The 13196-nt window shown below is 38.6% G+C and overlaps 1 protein-coding gene across 2 annotated transcripts in view; it reads right to left on the bottom strand.

Annotated features, from left to right (window-relative positions):
• Positions 1 to 11965, bottom strand: part of MAN2B2 (mannosidase alpha class 2B member 2) — a 30177-nt gene extending 18212 nt beyond the window's left edge. Inside the window, exons 1-5 of one of the 2 annotated variants that reach the window (XM_064653278.1) lie at positions 11789 to 11965; positions 8133 to 8279; positions 4497 to 4602; positions 1949 to 2121; positions 595 to 710 (exon numbers count right to left, since the gene is read on the bottom strand). In XM_064653278.1, the coding sequence (XP_064509348.1) occupies positions 595 to 710; positions 1949 to 2121; positions 4497 to 4602; positions 8133 to 8279; positions 11789 to 11926 (680 nt within the window). In that variant the 5' untranslated portion in view covers positions 11927 to 11965. The remainder of the gene's footprint in view (positions 1 to 594; positions 711 to 1948; positions 2122 to 4496; positions 4603 to 8132; positions 8280 to 11788) is intronic. The other variant, XM_064653279.1, reaches the window with a different exon arrangement.
• Between the last annotated feature and the right edge of the window lie 1231 nt (positions 11966 to 13196).

Below are 13196 nucleotides of genomic sequence, written 5' to 3'. Positions count from 1 at the left end.
TTGCTGGCATAGAACAAAAAAATCATAGGACAAACCAGAAAGCTTTGCAACAAAGAGGATGTTCCCCCATGTAGACTTAATTTACAGAGTATTTTACTGGATAATCCAGTGAGCAAAATAAAGTTTTCAAAAGCTTTTGGATTTCTTCAAAAAGTAAATGGAAAAGGACTGACATTTTATACATATATATATACATACATATATTTTTATGTATATACACACTCATATATTTATATGTGTATATATATATATACAGGTATGAAAGCCGTACCTGTGTTCCAAGCTTCCTGGTGCTAGAAAACATTATTTTCCAAGTCTGTCAATATTTTGAAGTACTTTAATACCTGTCAGTAGTGTCACTTTTTAGAATTTAATTGTTAGGTAGTGAGAAAACTTCATTTATTATGGTGGGTAGCTGGAGGTGCTTAATAATCCTTACTCAGATCTACAGTCTAGACACCTCCTTGACCTACCACAGGTCAGAAGAAAGCAATAGAATGCTGTTGAAAGAAAACAGTCAAAGAAAATGCTTAAACTCCAACAATAGAAACTCTCAGAAGTGAACATTTCTGCTTATTTGGGAAATCTTCCGACCTGTTTGAAAAAGGCAAATGCGATGGAGTACAGTAGCTGTACTGATCCATAACATGCGTGAAGATCTCCTGTGTTTCAGATAAGGAAGGAGAACCCTGCCATACAAACTGAAGCTTCTGGAAAACAAAAAAGGTAAGAAACCATTACCCTTGATGACAAGCACAGAAATACATCATTAACAACTCAAGACTTCAGAGTTCCCATCTTCTCTTCCACCACTTGTAATACTTTTAAGTGCTTTTTCTGAAGAACAGCCAATGGTACCTCAGGCAAGGTCACACATTATATATAGGAGGCTACAGCATTGCCTTGTTCTATTATAATTGATGGAAAAGGAGAGGAAGCAGCACACTGCCAGCATTCTAAAATCCAGATGTAAGCCTGACTTATCACAGCCATCACAGCTCACTTTTTACAGTGGAAGGTAGACACCCATAGGCTAGGAGAAAGATCCAGATGTAGTCTGATTGCACTGTAGTCACTGGAAATCAATGTTTAATCAACTGAAATAGAGTTTTTACGGTTTTGGAAGCCTTCAGACTGTAAAGTGTCAGAAAAAAATGAGCTGGGCAAAGATTGTCAAAAGCTCATAAAAAATTTTAGCAGAAAGGAAGTATTGCACTTCACTGCAAACATAAGGTGATAGGTCCCTGCTTCACCAAATTCAACAGGAATTCTATTGTCTTCTTCAGAGACACTTGAGTTTTACCCAAGATTCATAAAAACAGCCTAATGCCCAGATCACAGTAGTGAAAGCCCCTTATTTTCACATAACGTAGCGAGTAAAACTGATGACAGATCAGGGTTCAACGTTGTGATATGAAAAGAGAAGCACTTGTGATATGAAAAGGCAGAACATGAAACAAAAACTGAATTCAGCAAAATCGTGAATAGCTGCAACTCTAACTGACCCAGTATTACTAATTTTACAGGTACAAATAAATGTTCCAAGCCTGACAACACCATGTCCAAACAAACACACTACACTTTAAGACAGTCCACATAAAAACTGACAGATCCAAGATTTTCTCAGGGAAATCAAACTTATTTTAGATACCTCTGGTTCCAACACTCCTAATTCAATGCCCACTTAGACTTGCCCAACTGCCCACATTCTGTCTTCTTCAGGTTAGACTACATTTCATTGCAGATCAGAAGTCATGAAGATATTACTTGACCATATAACACAGATTCAGTATGTTTCACCATAACCACAGGCAGTCAGCATGTCACTTTTAGAGAAGAAATACCTGCATTTTCTTGCACAGATCCCAGAGATGTTTATCTTAATGTCATGGTTTAGATTACTGGAAGGAGAGTCTGGCAATGGTTTCAGTCCTACGGCTATTTTTACCTTGTTTTTCTGCATGTCAGCCTTCAGATCATAATCAATCCGAGAAACAAGATGAGCATTAAAACCAGCCAGAGCAAAAAGAGTTGGTGTTGTAGCTGAAGCTCCAAAAGGATCAACATGCCAAGAAAACTGAGGCCTGAATCCAAAAGTTTCATACAAAAATCCATGGCCTTCTGCAAAGCAAAATTTGTTTAGGTTAGGAATACTTTTCAAAGTTAATTTTATAAATTTAATAGGCATTTAGTGTCACAGATAAGCACTTAAAGAATAGCTCTTTGTTGCTGTTTTCCAAAGCATTCAAAGTTTCAGGAATTTAATGATTCACAGGAAAAAGTATCACACTGACAATACTTGTTTTGCTATGCCTAGTATAACTCATCAACATTATAAACGGTGAATAACAAAAAGGAATTATGATTAGAGACAGGTCTGGGAAAAAGTGCTTAGATACAGATTAAGTTAAGGCTGATAGCGAGGTTGGAGTCTGCATGAAAACAACAAACTGAGGGTTAATTTATGTTTGCTCAAATCATAAAACCCATTCTCAGAAAATTTCAGTGTCATATCAGTGACAAAGGGAGAAGGAAGCAAGCCATCCAGCAAACAAAACCAGAATGAATACAATCCTCAGTCATATAAAAAGAAAAAAGGCAAAGGTTAACAGCAATCTTGATACAAGATGTTATTTACAACTAATGTTATTTAATTTTGTATAGAAATGAGTTCTGAAAAAAGAAACCCCCAAACTAGAAAGACGAGATAATACAATAAACTGAGAAAAAAATCACTCAAATGAAAGTAAAACAAACAGCAAAGCAGTAGGTTTTATTTGGAACTCCAATATTTTGGACTAGAATCCTCACCATAAAACACCCCATCCACCCAAAAAAACCACCACAAAACCAAACCAACCCTCCCAACAAACAAACAACAACTCCCCCCAAAACAAACAAACGGACAAACAAAACCCAACCCAAAACAAACCAAGCAGCCAAGCAAACACACAAAAAATCCCCCCTGCAGATCCTAATTTCATAGTTACAGAATTATGCTCAGAACTATCTGAAAACACAATCATATCTTTCCCCATTTTGGACTAACTCCTGTTCAAACTTTAATATCGCATTTGAACAAGTGAGGTTGCAAGGCCTCTTTTCACTTCATCTTTCCGATGGTTAATGTCTTCTGTAGGGAAAATATTCACAATGTGTTTATTTTAACTCTCATAATGGAAGCACATCTGAAGCAGAGTTTACCAGGCTCTTCCAAAACACAGATGGCTGGACAGACAGGAGAAGACATGAAATGTAGACCCTAAATATCTGCACTGGCTCTGTCTTCTCAACTTGAACTCCACACAATGCAAGGATACTTTTTTTTCATGTGTGCTCAAACTGAGCAGAGTACTTTCAGGGGAAAAAAAATGAGAATTTTAAAATATATTAATACTTCTGTTCCTGATAAGTTACCAAACTCAAATTTTCTTTTTTTTTTTAATATGTTTATACACAGAATGAAATATTAAATTAGAAATAATGTCTTTTTCAGCTAACTCCAATGAAAGAAAGCTGTGTTTGCAGTAGTTCATCTCCTCCTTTCCTCTTGGCCAGAGTGTGATGTGGTGACTCACTGAGATGCAGAAGCAGCTGCTAATCTTGTGCTCTTGATAAAGCAAGGAACAAGGCCAGTGGTGCTGTGTAGATTCAGAAAATAACAGAAGTGTTTCCTGGCCCTTTACTCTTCCATGTAGAAAGCTGCACAGAGTGTAGTCCTGAAATGGGCAGGGTTTATATCAGCCATGGCAGCTGGTGCTAATACATCCCCTCCCTGCTACTCCCTCACGGCACGTTATAGACATCTATAGCACAGTGGTGGCATGATTTATCTTGTTTCTTTTTTCATTAACCAGATAAACCTATGTGCTAAAAGACTTCCTACACCATCAGATGGCCAGGTGTAACACACAAATGACTGGATGTAGAAGCTGGGAGATTAAAATGGGAAATAGTGCATCTCTTGGAAATATGCACCTTCTAACAGAAGCTGATGACCATAATTACAGATGGGGGTTTCTTCATCAAGCAATGATGAAGATTTCAGATGACCTCAATGACATTCCATGGCTCCCATTATGCAGAAAACTTTGCCTGAACAATACAACCTGCTCACACTCTGAATTGCTACCAAGTATTTTCATGCAGAGTGTTTCATACCCTCAATTTCACCATAACTATCTTCCCAGGAGCTTAAGCTCTCAAACACACACATACATACACACACACAAAATGCCTCTGGTCCAAGCGAGTTTATAACTGACAACACAGCTTTTGGTAACCCTTCTGCTTGTTGCAGAACTGTCATGGTTTTTATTTTTTTTTAAAGCTAAGATTTTTATATAAATAACCCACCAGCAAGCAAAAAATATGAGATCTTTCATCAGTTCTTAAAGAGTAAGAAAATAATAGCAATTTCTGAGGTGGAAAAAATGAAAAACAAAACCTCCAAGGTCATAACAATGAAAAATAAAAGTTAAATGCAAATATGATACCTGTCAACTGTAAAATTTGATCATCAATTAGTGTCACAGCTTCATCATGCATCACTTGTCCTCCAATGACAAATTCCAGTCGTCCCTCCTGAAGCAACTGATGGACCTATAATATTGAAATTAAGACACAGAACATAAACATCATTTCAGTCTTATCCAGAAAGGCTGCAAATTCATTTCAGATCACAGCACATTACCCAGACACAACACTTGTCAAGACTGCATCCAGGACCAAAAGCGGGATAAAAGGCTGTCTGTACTGAGTGCTATCAAAAGGAGAACAAGGAGGAGGAAAAAAGCATATTAATGTGTTGCACAGTGCACTGATTTACCCAGCTTGCACTGAAACTAGGTAGCAGACACAAAGGATGCACTGCCAGATACACACTGACCTTTTCATGTTTCTCAGTAGGGCTCTCACTGTGCCTTTTTATACTGCCTAAACACCAGACTCGTCCCCATACACCGTACTGGCAGCAGCCTACAGTCTTGTCTGCTGCGTCCTTCTTAGCTTAGGGAAGGTATTGGGTGGCTGGATGAGGGAACAACATGCAACCCCCTGCAAGAAGCAACAGAATCCCAGGCATGCAACAATATTCAGGCTTCCAAGGTTTCCTTCAGTTGGAGACTGAGATCTGTGGGATCCAGGAGAGAGACAGTGTGTCATCATATACATACCTCTTCTACTCTGTATGCATCTGTCTTGCCTTTGGAGCACAGACAAGTTGCTCAACTTGTGACAGACAGAATGCTTTATGAAGAAATAGTAATTCCACGGGTTTGCCTGCCTGATAAACCCATTGCTGACCTGCATTTCTGGTCTCTTTTTCCAAGTTTAGAAACCGTCAACTTTGGGTGGTTTTTCTTCATGGGTTGTTTTGGGGGTTTATTCTGTTTGTTTGTTTGTTTGTGTTTCATTTTGTTTGGTTTTGTTTGGGGGTTGTTTGTCTGTTCTTAAATTTCAACTACTAGAAACAACAGGTATGCTGACAAGTATAACTTTCAGCAAATGCTGGATGAAGTAGGGGGTGGTGTTTGGAGGGAGGAAGGAGTAGTCTCTGTCCCTTTCTAAAAGTCTTACGGAGTCTTCTGTTTTTATTATAGTTACTTCACTACATATTGAGAGATATCCCAGACTTCCAAAAATTAAGTTTATATAAATATGGATTTTAATCCCCACCTTTTTTTTTTTTAAATCTGTCATAGGATGCCAGTTCCAAAGCTATTATGTTTATTTCCCCAGGAACATTCAGTGTCTGCTAAGATAGGATGCCAGATTGTCAATTTTGATTATAATCATTTCTCTCCTCCACAGTGTTGTGAAAACGCTTCAGGGCTCAGCATTCCTAAATTAGTTCCAGCTGACTGTGGTGACTGATTAGCATGCTGGGAGACCAGATAACTGATATCTGGTGTCAGCACAGCACTGGCCCTGACCTACATGAAAAGAATCTGTGATTATTATTCCCCATTTGGATGGATGTCCAAAATATACCTCTGATCCAAATTTTGGGCCACAGAAACATTTCTTTAATGTAAACTTTGTGGAACCACTGAGAGGGTGAAAACACAAGAAAAATACTTCAAGGAATTGAATAATATCTAACACTCCATCAAAAAAAAAAAAAAAGGGGGTGGGGTAAGAAAACAGTATCTGTAAGGACGAGCACTTTTTCTGACCAGAACAGGGCAAAAGGAAGGAGGAATGGAAAAAACATACAGTGGTACTATAAGCAGCAGGTTAGAACATATCTGTGACCCTTGGGACAATATTACAGTCCTTACATCAATTCATGTCTACAGACCACACAGAAGTGGCTACACATCTTTTTTTTCCCCTAGTTAAAGCAGCCAGACATCAAACAAGGGTAAGGAGGTAAGAATAGTTTATACAAGAAAATACTGTGGAAATAACATGTACTGAGAACTACAACATCCATATCTGGCTGAATACTGCTGCAGTACATTTCACTCCTACATATTCTCTTGTCTGAATTGCAAAACCAGCTTCTGTACCCAAGCTGTACCTTTTCTTAGTTTTTAATGCTATTGTTCCAATCCAAAGCAGAAACTTCAAAATTAAATCCTGTATTCCAAGCAAACCACTAAGTTAAAAAAAAAAAAAAAAAAGAGGGAAAATTAAACCCAGAGTGCTGGTACTATAGAAAATCATTAATGCTAGAGTTCAAGTGGAAAAAGCAGGACAGTAACCAGAGTGACCTAATTTCAGGGACCAATATTTGCAACTTGCTAATGTTAAAAACATGTCATTTATGTGCAAGCATCACAGCTCTAATTTAAATTAGAGATCCAATGTTAGACACACAGGTTCTAGAGGAATTTGTTTTTAACCATTTTATTTTTCAGAGAAGCAACCATAAAATAACTCGAGAACTGACTATAAAATGTGTAAAAGCAACAATTATAAATAATTAGGCTAAGAAATTAAGGGCTGAATCATAAGTACTAGTTTTGCACTACTGAGGTCAAATGTGACACTAATTTATTCTTGTGGATTCCACATAATAGCAAGAATAGATATTAGAAACATGGGCTCTGACTTTTTATTTTAGTTATAGTAGCATGACATATTCCCTGTAGAAAGCACTTCCTATGCTATTTTCTTCCCCACCCCAGACTTACAGTATAGTTTACCAATTTAAAAAAAAAAAAAAAGAAAATTGTTCTGCAACAGGCAAGTATGGGCCAAGTGCCCACACAAAACCAGCAAACTGCCTAAACCCAGCAAAATCTCTCATGCAAAGATCAGCTGCATGCAGGCTGTAAGCTGTTACTGAAATACTGAATATTACAGAAGATTCAGAATTTAGTGAAGGACTGTGTAAAAAACCCTCCAAAACCAGACAAGAGGTGATTTTTTTACACAATGCTTCAAACGAACTAAAATGTGAAGTACTACAAGTAACATGCTACTGTTGGCTGGACCCTGGTAACAAAACACACCATGGAGTTCTGAGTAAGTTCCTATGGGAAGCTGCACCTGTATACCCTTTAGTTTTACAATCCAAAACAAACATCTGCATTGCAATGCAAGACATAACCAGCTTGTAGGTTACCAGCCCAGTCTTTGATTTCAATATGTTTGTTCCAGGCCAGAAGAAAGAAAAAGCGACAAATAAAACCTCATGACGTCTTCACTAGAAAAAAACCACAGTGCCATTGAATCCACAGTCACCTCTTTGCTGCAGTATCCTTGTTTACAAATGGCAGGTTTTTGAGCAGTACTTAACTGAAAAGAAAAAAAAGTTCCTTCTTGTCAGCAGTGTTAGGCTTCAGATGTTTTAACAGATATTGATGCAGCCTCTTTCAGAATCGCCCACATCTTATACTAGCATGCCCCCAGATAAGTAAGTTGCCAATGAAACAAGAACTGTAAAGTCTAAAAAGTCTTCAGTGCAAAGGTTAATACCTCCTACTGCTCTAATCTATAGCTGGGGCTTAACCTCTTGCAACTGCCTTTAGAATTAAGGTCCTTTCATATGAAGTACCAGATTCAGAGACAGCTTGCACAAGACCTGGGCAAAAAGCAAATGGTGAAGTACTTTGCTCCTATTTGTCCCCTGAAAAGAGTGTGGATTCCTTGTTAGCAGGAAGCATGGCTCTAGTGCAGTTTACCTGCTGCTTCTGTGTATCTGTGGCTACCAAGTCCCACCAGAGTCGAAAGAATTCCTGCTCCACTGCAATAAACTTGCGCTCTTTTCCTTTCATTAGCTCTTCTACAACAGTTGTATAGACATTTGCTGCATAAGCATGCATACTTTCCTGAAAAAAAAAGAAGAAAAAGAAGTAAATAAGCCCTGTTTTGCCTATAATAAAAGGGCTGTTTTAAACACTCATTGGACTTGAAAACAGAGAGATTGAAAACTTCATATTTACCGCACACTTCCTTTGTACCCTCAGAAAGACTGAGTTCTGACAATGTTCAGCCCTTTGGCCCTTCTGTTCCAGAATACATCCCTGTGACTGGGGACCTGACTAGATCATGGTGTCGCTTCTCCCAAGATCACCGGACACTAATACAGGCTTTCTTTTTGACATACTGGGAACAGGTTACCCAGTTCCTCATTGCTCACCTTAAATCAATGTCATGAATGGTAAGACTTTGCACCAACAGAGTTTAAAAACCCCTCATGCACACTTTATTCTCCCATTCCTGCTCATCTTTTGACGGCCTGAATTACCAGAATTGCTTCTTCAGAGCGAGTATGACTCTGTGCTGTGGGTGTGCGTTGCCAGTACAATACAGTGATACATACACTGTAAATTACACTATTATGAAAAATAACTGTAATGTGCTCGATGTTTAAGGATAGAGTAAAATCAAGCTGGTAAAGGAATCTTAAAATGAGTTTGACTGTTGATGCAGAAACACCTAGTGTGAGATTTTGTGCATCTACCCCATCTATGTCTCTCCTAAAGAGACACCTCTATTCCAGAACAAGGCCTATGGACTTTTATTGGAATACAAATATGACAGCTGTATCCATCAAATAACCATCACACTGCTATATTCTATGATATGGTATCAAATTAACAACATCACATTAATTTTTGAGATATTTTATGTACACTTACCTTGGCCAGAACAACTTCTGCTGACCAGATACAGTCTTATGCCTTTTACTTAATTTCAAAGTGATACAGAATGTCTAAAGACAACAGCCGAGATCCCAGGATTTCCTGAAATGTCTGTCTTTTCTTGTAATAAAGTAATCTGCACGTTATAGCACACTTATTTTACACTAACCATAACACTTTTCTACTTAAACTGCTGGTACTTAAGAACACACAGCACAATACTTACATCTTAAAGTGACTGACACACAGACCTCTGACCCCTCTAAAAACTAATGGCCATGATATGTAAAACATGAATCCATAGTTTATATTCAGGCAAATTTCCTACACGAAAATCACCCTTTGAAATAAGAAGGAGATGAGCTAATCCAAATCAGAAATGAACTTTTCCTAATCCCTTGCTTTCCACAACAGAAATTCAGCCACCTTTGTAAAAACGCTCATGTCATTAGAAAAAGGAAAACATTTGAGTGTAGGAGGAATGGCTTAAAATATTGCTGTGCTTATCTAAATAATTACTCCCTCAATGACTTCTCCATTGGCCTATAAGGGTTTTTTAAACTCAAGATTATGATTAGATGCTTAATACAATGTGAAATTTTAATTAAGGATTTTAAGTTTTAGCAATATTCAAACACAACACATGCAAGTGACTACTAATGAATTTTCATTTTTCACTGGCAATTGGCTACAAACAATATATCCTAAAATTCAAGCATACGTATAAGGATTACAACATCAGGCTCAATTTTAGTTCTTAATAGTTGAGTGGAGTACATGATATTTTAAGGACTGAACAAAGGCTTTTCAAATTGAATACAATACTAAAATATTCTGTGTGGTAACCTCCTGAAAATATTTTCTTGAGGTATTTTGGAGATTAAAGCTAGTCAGTCTTTACTATGACTCAAACTACACTGGAACTAAGCAGTAAGATATTACCCAATCCTACAAAGTTCACAAACTCCAGTTGCCTGGGTGGTAACTGAAAATAATTGTTCTCACAAACCAGCATACTTGCAAGCAACAATAAAAATTTTCTTTCCAATTCATATCCTCTATCAGCTAATGAGATACTCATCAGATACCTGCAGTGACCCAGATTTTACTTATTTAAATACAGATTTTAAACTTATACCAAGAGGCAAAAATTGTTTTGTACTGCATTCTAGACAATGGTGAGGTGTCTTTCACCCATATGGTTAAGACCCATCAATGAGTTGCCACATCTCACATAAATTATGGTACCACTGTTATTACTTGATTGCAACAGATAGCTTTCTTTGAGAGGAAAATAAAAAGTTTTATTACACATCCAATGCCGGAATTCTCCATCAGTACTATAACTTCCAGCACACAGTGAAGATTCCTGTTCCGATATCATAAATAAAATGCTTGTATTTCACATTATAAATGGAAAAATAAAACACTAAAAAAACCAGTATGCTGTCAGTCATGAGTGACAATTAACAACATGCAAACCAAAACTACTAAAGAGGCTGGGATCACATTCGTATTACAGAGTTACCTTCAAGTTACTTCAGAAGGATTTGAAATGATCCACAGGTAACCTCTGTGGTTTTTCACTACAGGAATTGCTGATGCTTTAGATTTAACAGCAGAGTAACTGAGCCTTCAAGCAAATGCATCTTGTAAAAAAGAAGTAAAGTAAAAATTATATGTGTTTCATTTCTTTTGGAGATCTCTGACCACTAACCAATCCAAAATAAAAATTAGTTTTGTATTCTCTGATGCAATTTCTGAGTAGGAATTTGAAACATTAAAGGAGAAATTCACTAATCTTTCCTAAAAAGGGGAGACAGAATACATGCACAGCAGAGATTCCTGGGTGAGCCATCACCTCTTTTTTATTAGTCAGGCCTCTTGCCATTTCCCTCTAGCGAGTGAAGTATTCCATCTTCCACACATAAATGAAAGAAATTCTACTAATGAAAAAGGATTTAGGATTTTGACTAACAAATATCAAAGGTACCAATGCCCCACCTGGTTTATTTTGCTCTGCATGTCATGCATTTAGCAAAAATTAAGTTTGCTACTACACATCAGCAGCACCAGGCTCCAACCCACACCATCTATAGAGGACCTGGCATCCTGTTCTCCTTGCTCAAGAAAAGACGAAGTTTTCCCGGGGTTTTGCCTTAATAACAAGATCATAGAATCACAAAATCAGTTAGGTTGGAAAAGACCTCTGAGATCATTGAATCCAACCTTTGACCCAACACCACCTTGTCTACTACACCAAGTCATTTAAGTGCCACATTCAGTCTCTTCTTAAACACCTCCAGGGATGGTGACTCTACCACCTAAGCACCGTGAAAACCTACCAAATAATCAAAGTACCATGAAACAGACTGACGATTTCCCTTAAAAAAAAAAAAAAAAATCCATCAGGATTCTGCAGAACGCGGGCACAGACAAACCCAGAATTCAAGGGCATGGCTCCTAGAACAACCTCCAAACGAGAATCTCGAAACACCAAGGCATGGAGCACGCTCCAGGCCCTGCACATTACAGGGATTTAGGCGTTTCTCCGCAGGGTGTTTTCCAGGAACAGGCAGAGCCCGCGGCCCGCGTTACACGCTCCGGGCAGCTCTGCTTGCCCGAGGACGCCCAGGGAGGCTCAGCCCCAGCCGCTGCAAACCCACCCCACCGCCTTCTCAACCCGGGCCGACCTGCACCGTGTAAATCCAGCCGACGTCCATGTGGCTGTGGGCGACCACGAAGGCCCGCAGGTCGCTCCGGCCGCCGGCCCGCGGGAGGAGGGCGAGGACGAGGAGCGGGAGCAGGAGCGGGATGCGCTCGGGAGCCATGGCGGCCGCGGCGCTCCCGCCGCACTTCCGCGTCCCGCGGCACCGCCTCCCCGCCTAGGAATAAATAAATAAATAAAGTAGGCGGCAGGAGTTTCCTGTCAAACGAGAGGATTTTGGGGCCCGAGGGGGTGGCTCCGCTGCGGGCGTGTGACATCCCCACAGCAGGGGTGGAGGGCCGGTGAAACCGCAGCCCCCGGGTGGCTCTCGCTGAAAATTCCGGAGCTGGTTTTCTTGGAACACTGGACTGCTCAGGGAGAGGCCAAGTTCTGCATTTTGAACATCTATAAATCCATATATATTTTTTTTAAAATCTAGGAAATTCCTTTGAATTGAGTGCAAATTCTTTATTTCAAGTTCATTACGGTTTACTGTCTGCTTCTTTGAAGTTGTAGCAAGATTAAATTCTATGTCGTTGACCTTCTGATCCCATTTAAATTGGTATTATCATGTGTTTCATTGGTGCTAGCAACAAGTAGACCCTTCTCTCTGCATAAAGTCCTAGTGAAAAGGAAAAACAAATCCAACACAAAATTAAAAAATGTTATAGTATAATGTAGCCCAGTTTCCTCAGAAGTTTTCTCTGCAGCTGCACCTGTTTCTGCCCAATAAATCACTGTGATATTGAAAGCCAAAATAGATTAAACTATTTTTTAAACTTTGATTCTTTAAAACACACTATAGTATAAATCAACTACCTTGGTTAAGTTCTGATTTGAGTAAATTATATGCTTTTAACAACCTTACAATCCTGAAATGACAAAAAATATCATACCAAACTCTTAGCTCATTTCCAATAGTGCAAAAGTAAACGACATCAGATGAAGAGTGGTAACTGCTCCCGCATTCAGTTTGTCTGTGGATTTAGCATTACTAGATTCCAATCCTAGTTAAATCAGTCATCTCTCTGTGACTGAAGGAAACAATCACAAATAGCTTGTGTCCACCTACAGACTTATAAAAGTAAAAGATTAATTCCTACTGGACTAGATGGCACTTGGGTGCAAATTAGCCCTTCTCAATATTCAAGATACCTGTAGAAACTGATCACACACTGTAAACGCATTTTGTATCAATCCCCTCATTTTACAAAGAAAAAACCACATGTGCTGCATTACATGCCAATTTCAGTGATTTTTTGAACATATAAAGTTGGTAAATTATTGAAGTATGGCATGAAAAGTGCTATGTAAGTTGGTCATATTAAGCTGAACAGCATAAAATTGCCACATTTCATAAAAATTTAATATGAATGGATTCTCCCAGAAAAGGG

This window comes from Pseudopipra pipra, chromosome 4 (genome assembly GCF_036250125.1).
Source record: "Pseudopipra pipra isolate bDixPip1 chromosome 4, bDixPip1.hap1, whole genome shotgun sequence".
Classification (NCBI taxonomy): Eukaryota; Metazoa; Chordata; class Aves; order Passeriformes; family Pipridae; genus Pseudopipra; species Pseudopipra pipra.
Note: the sequence above shows the minus strand (reverse complement) of the source record. Positions and strands in the feature narration are given on the sequence as shown.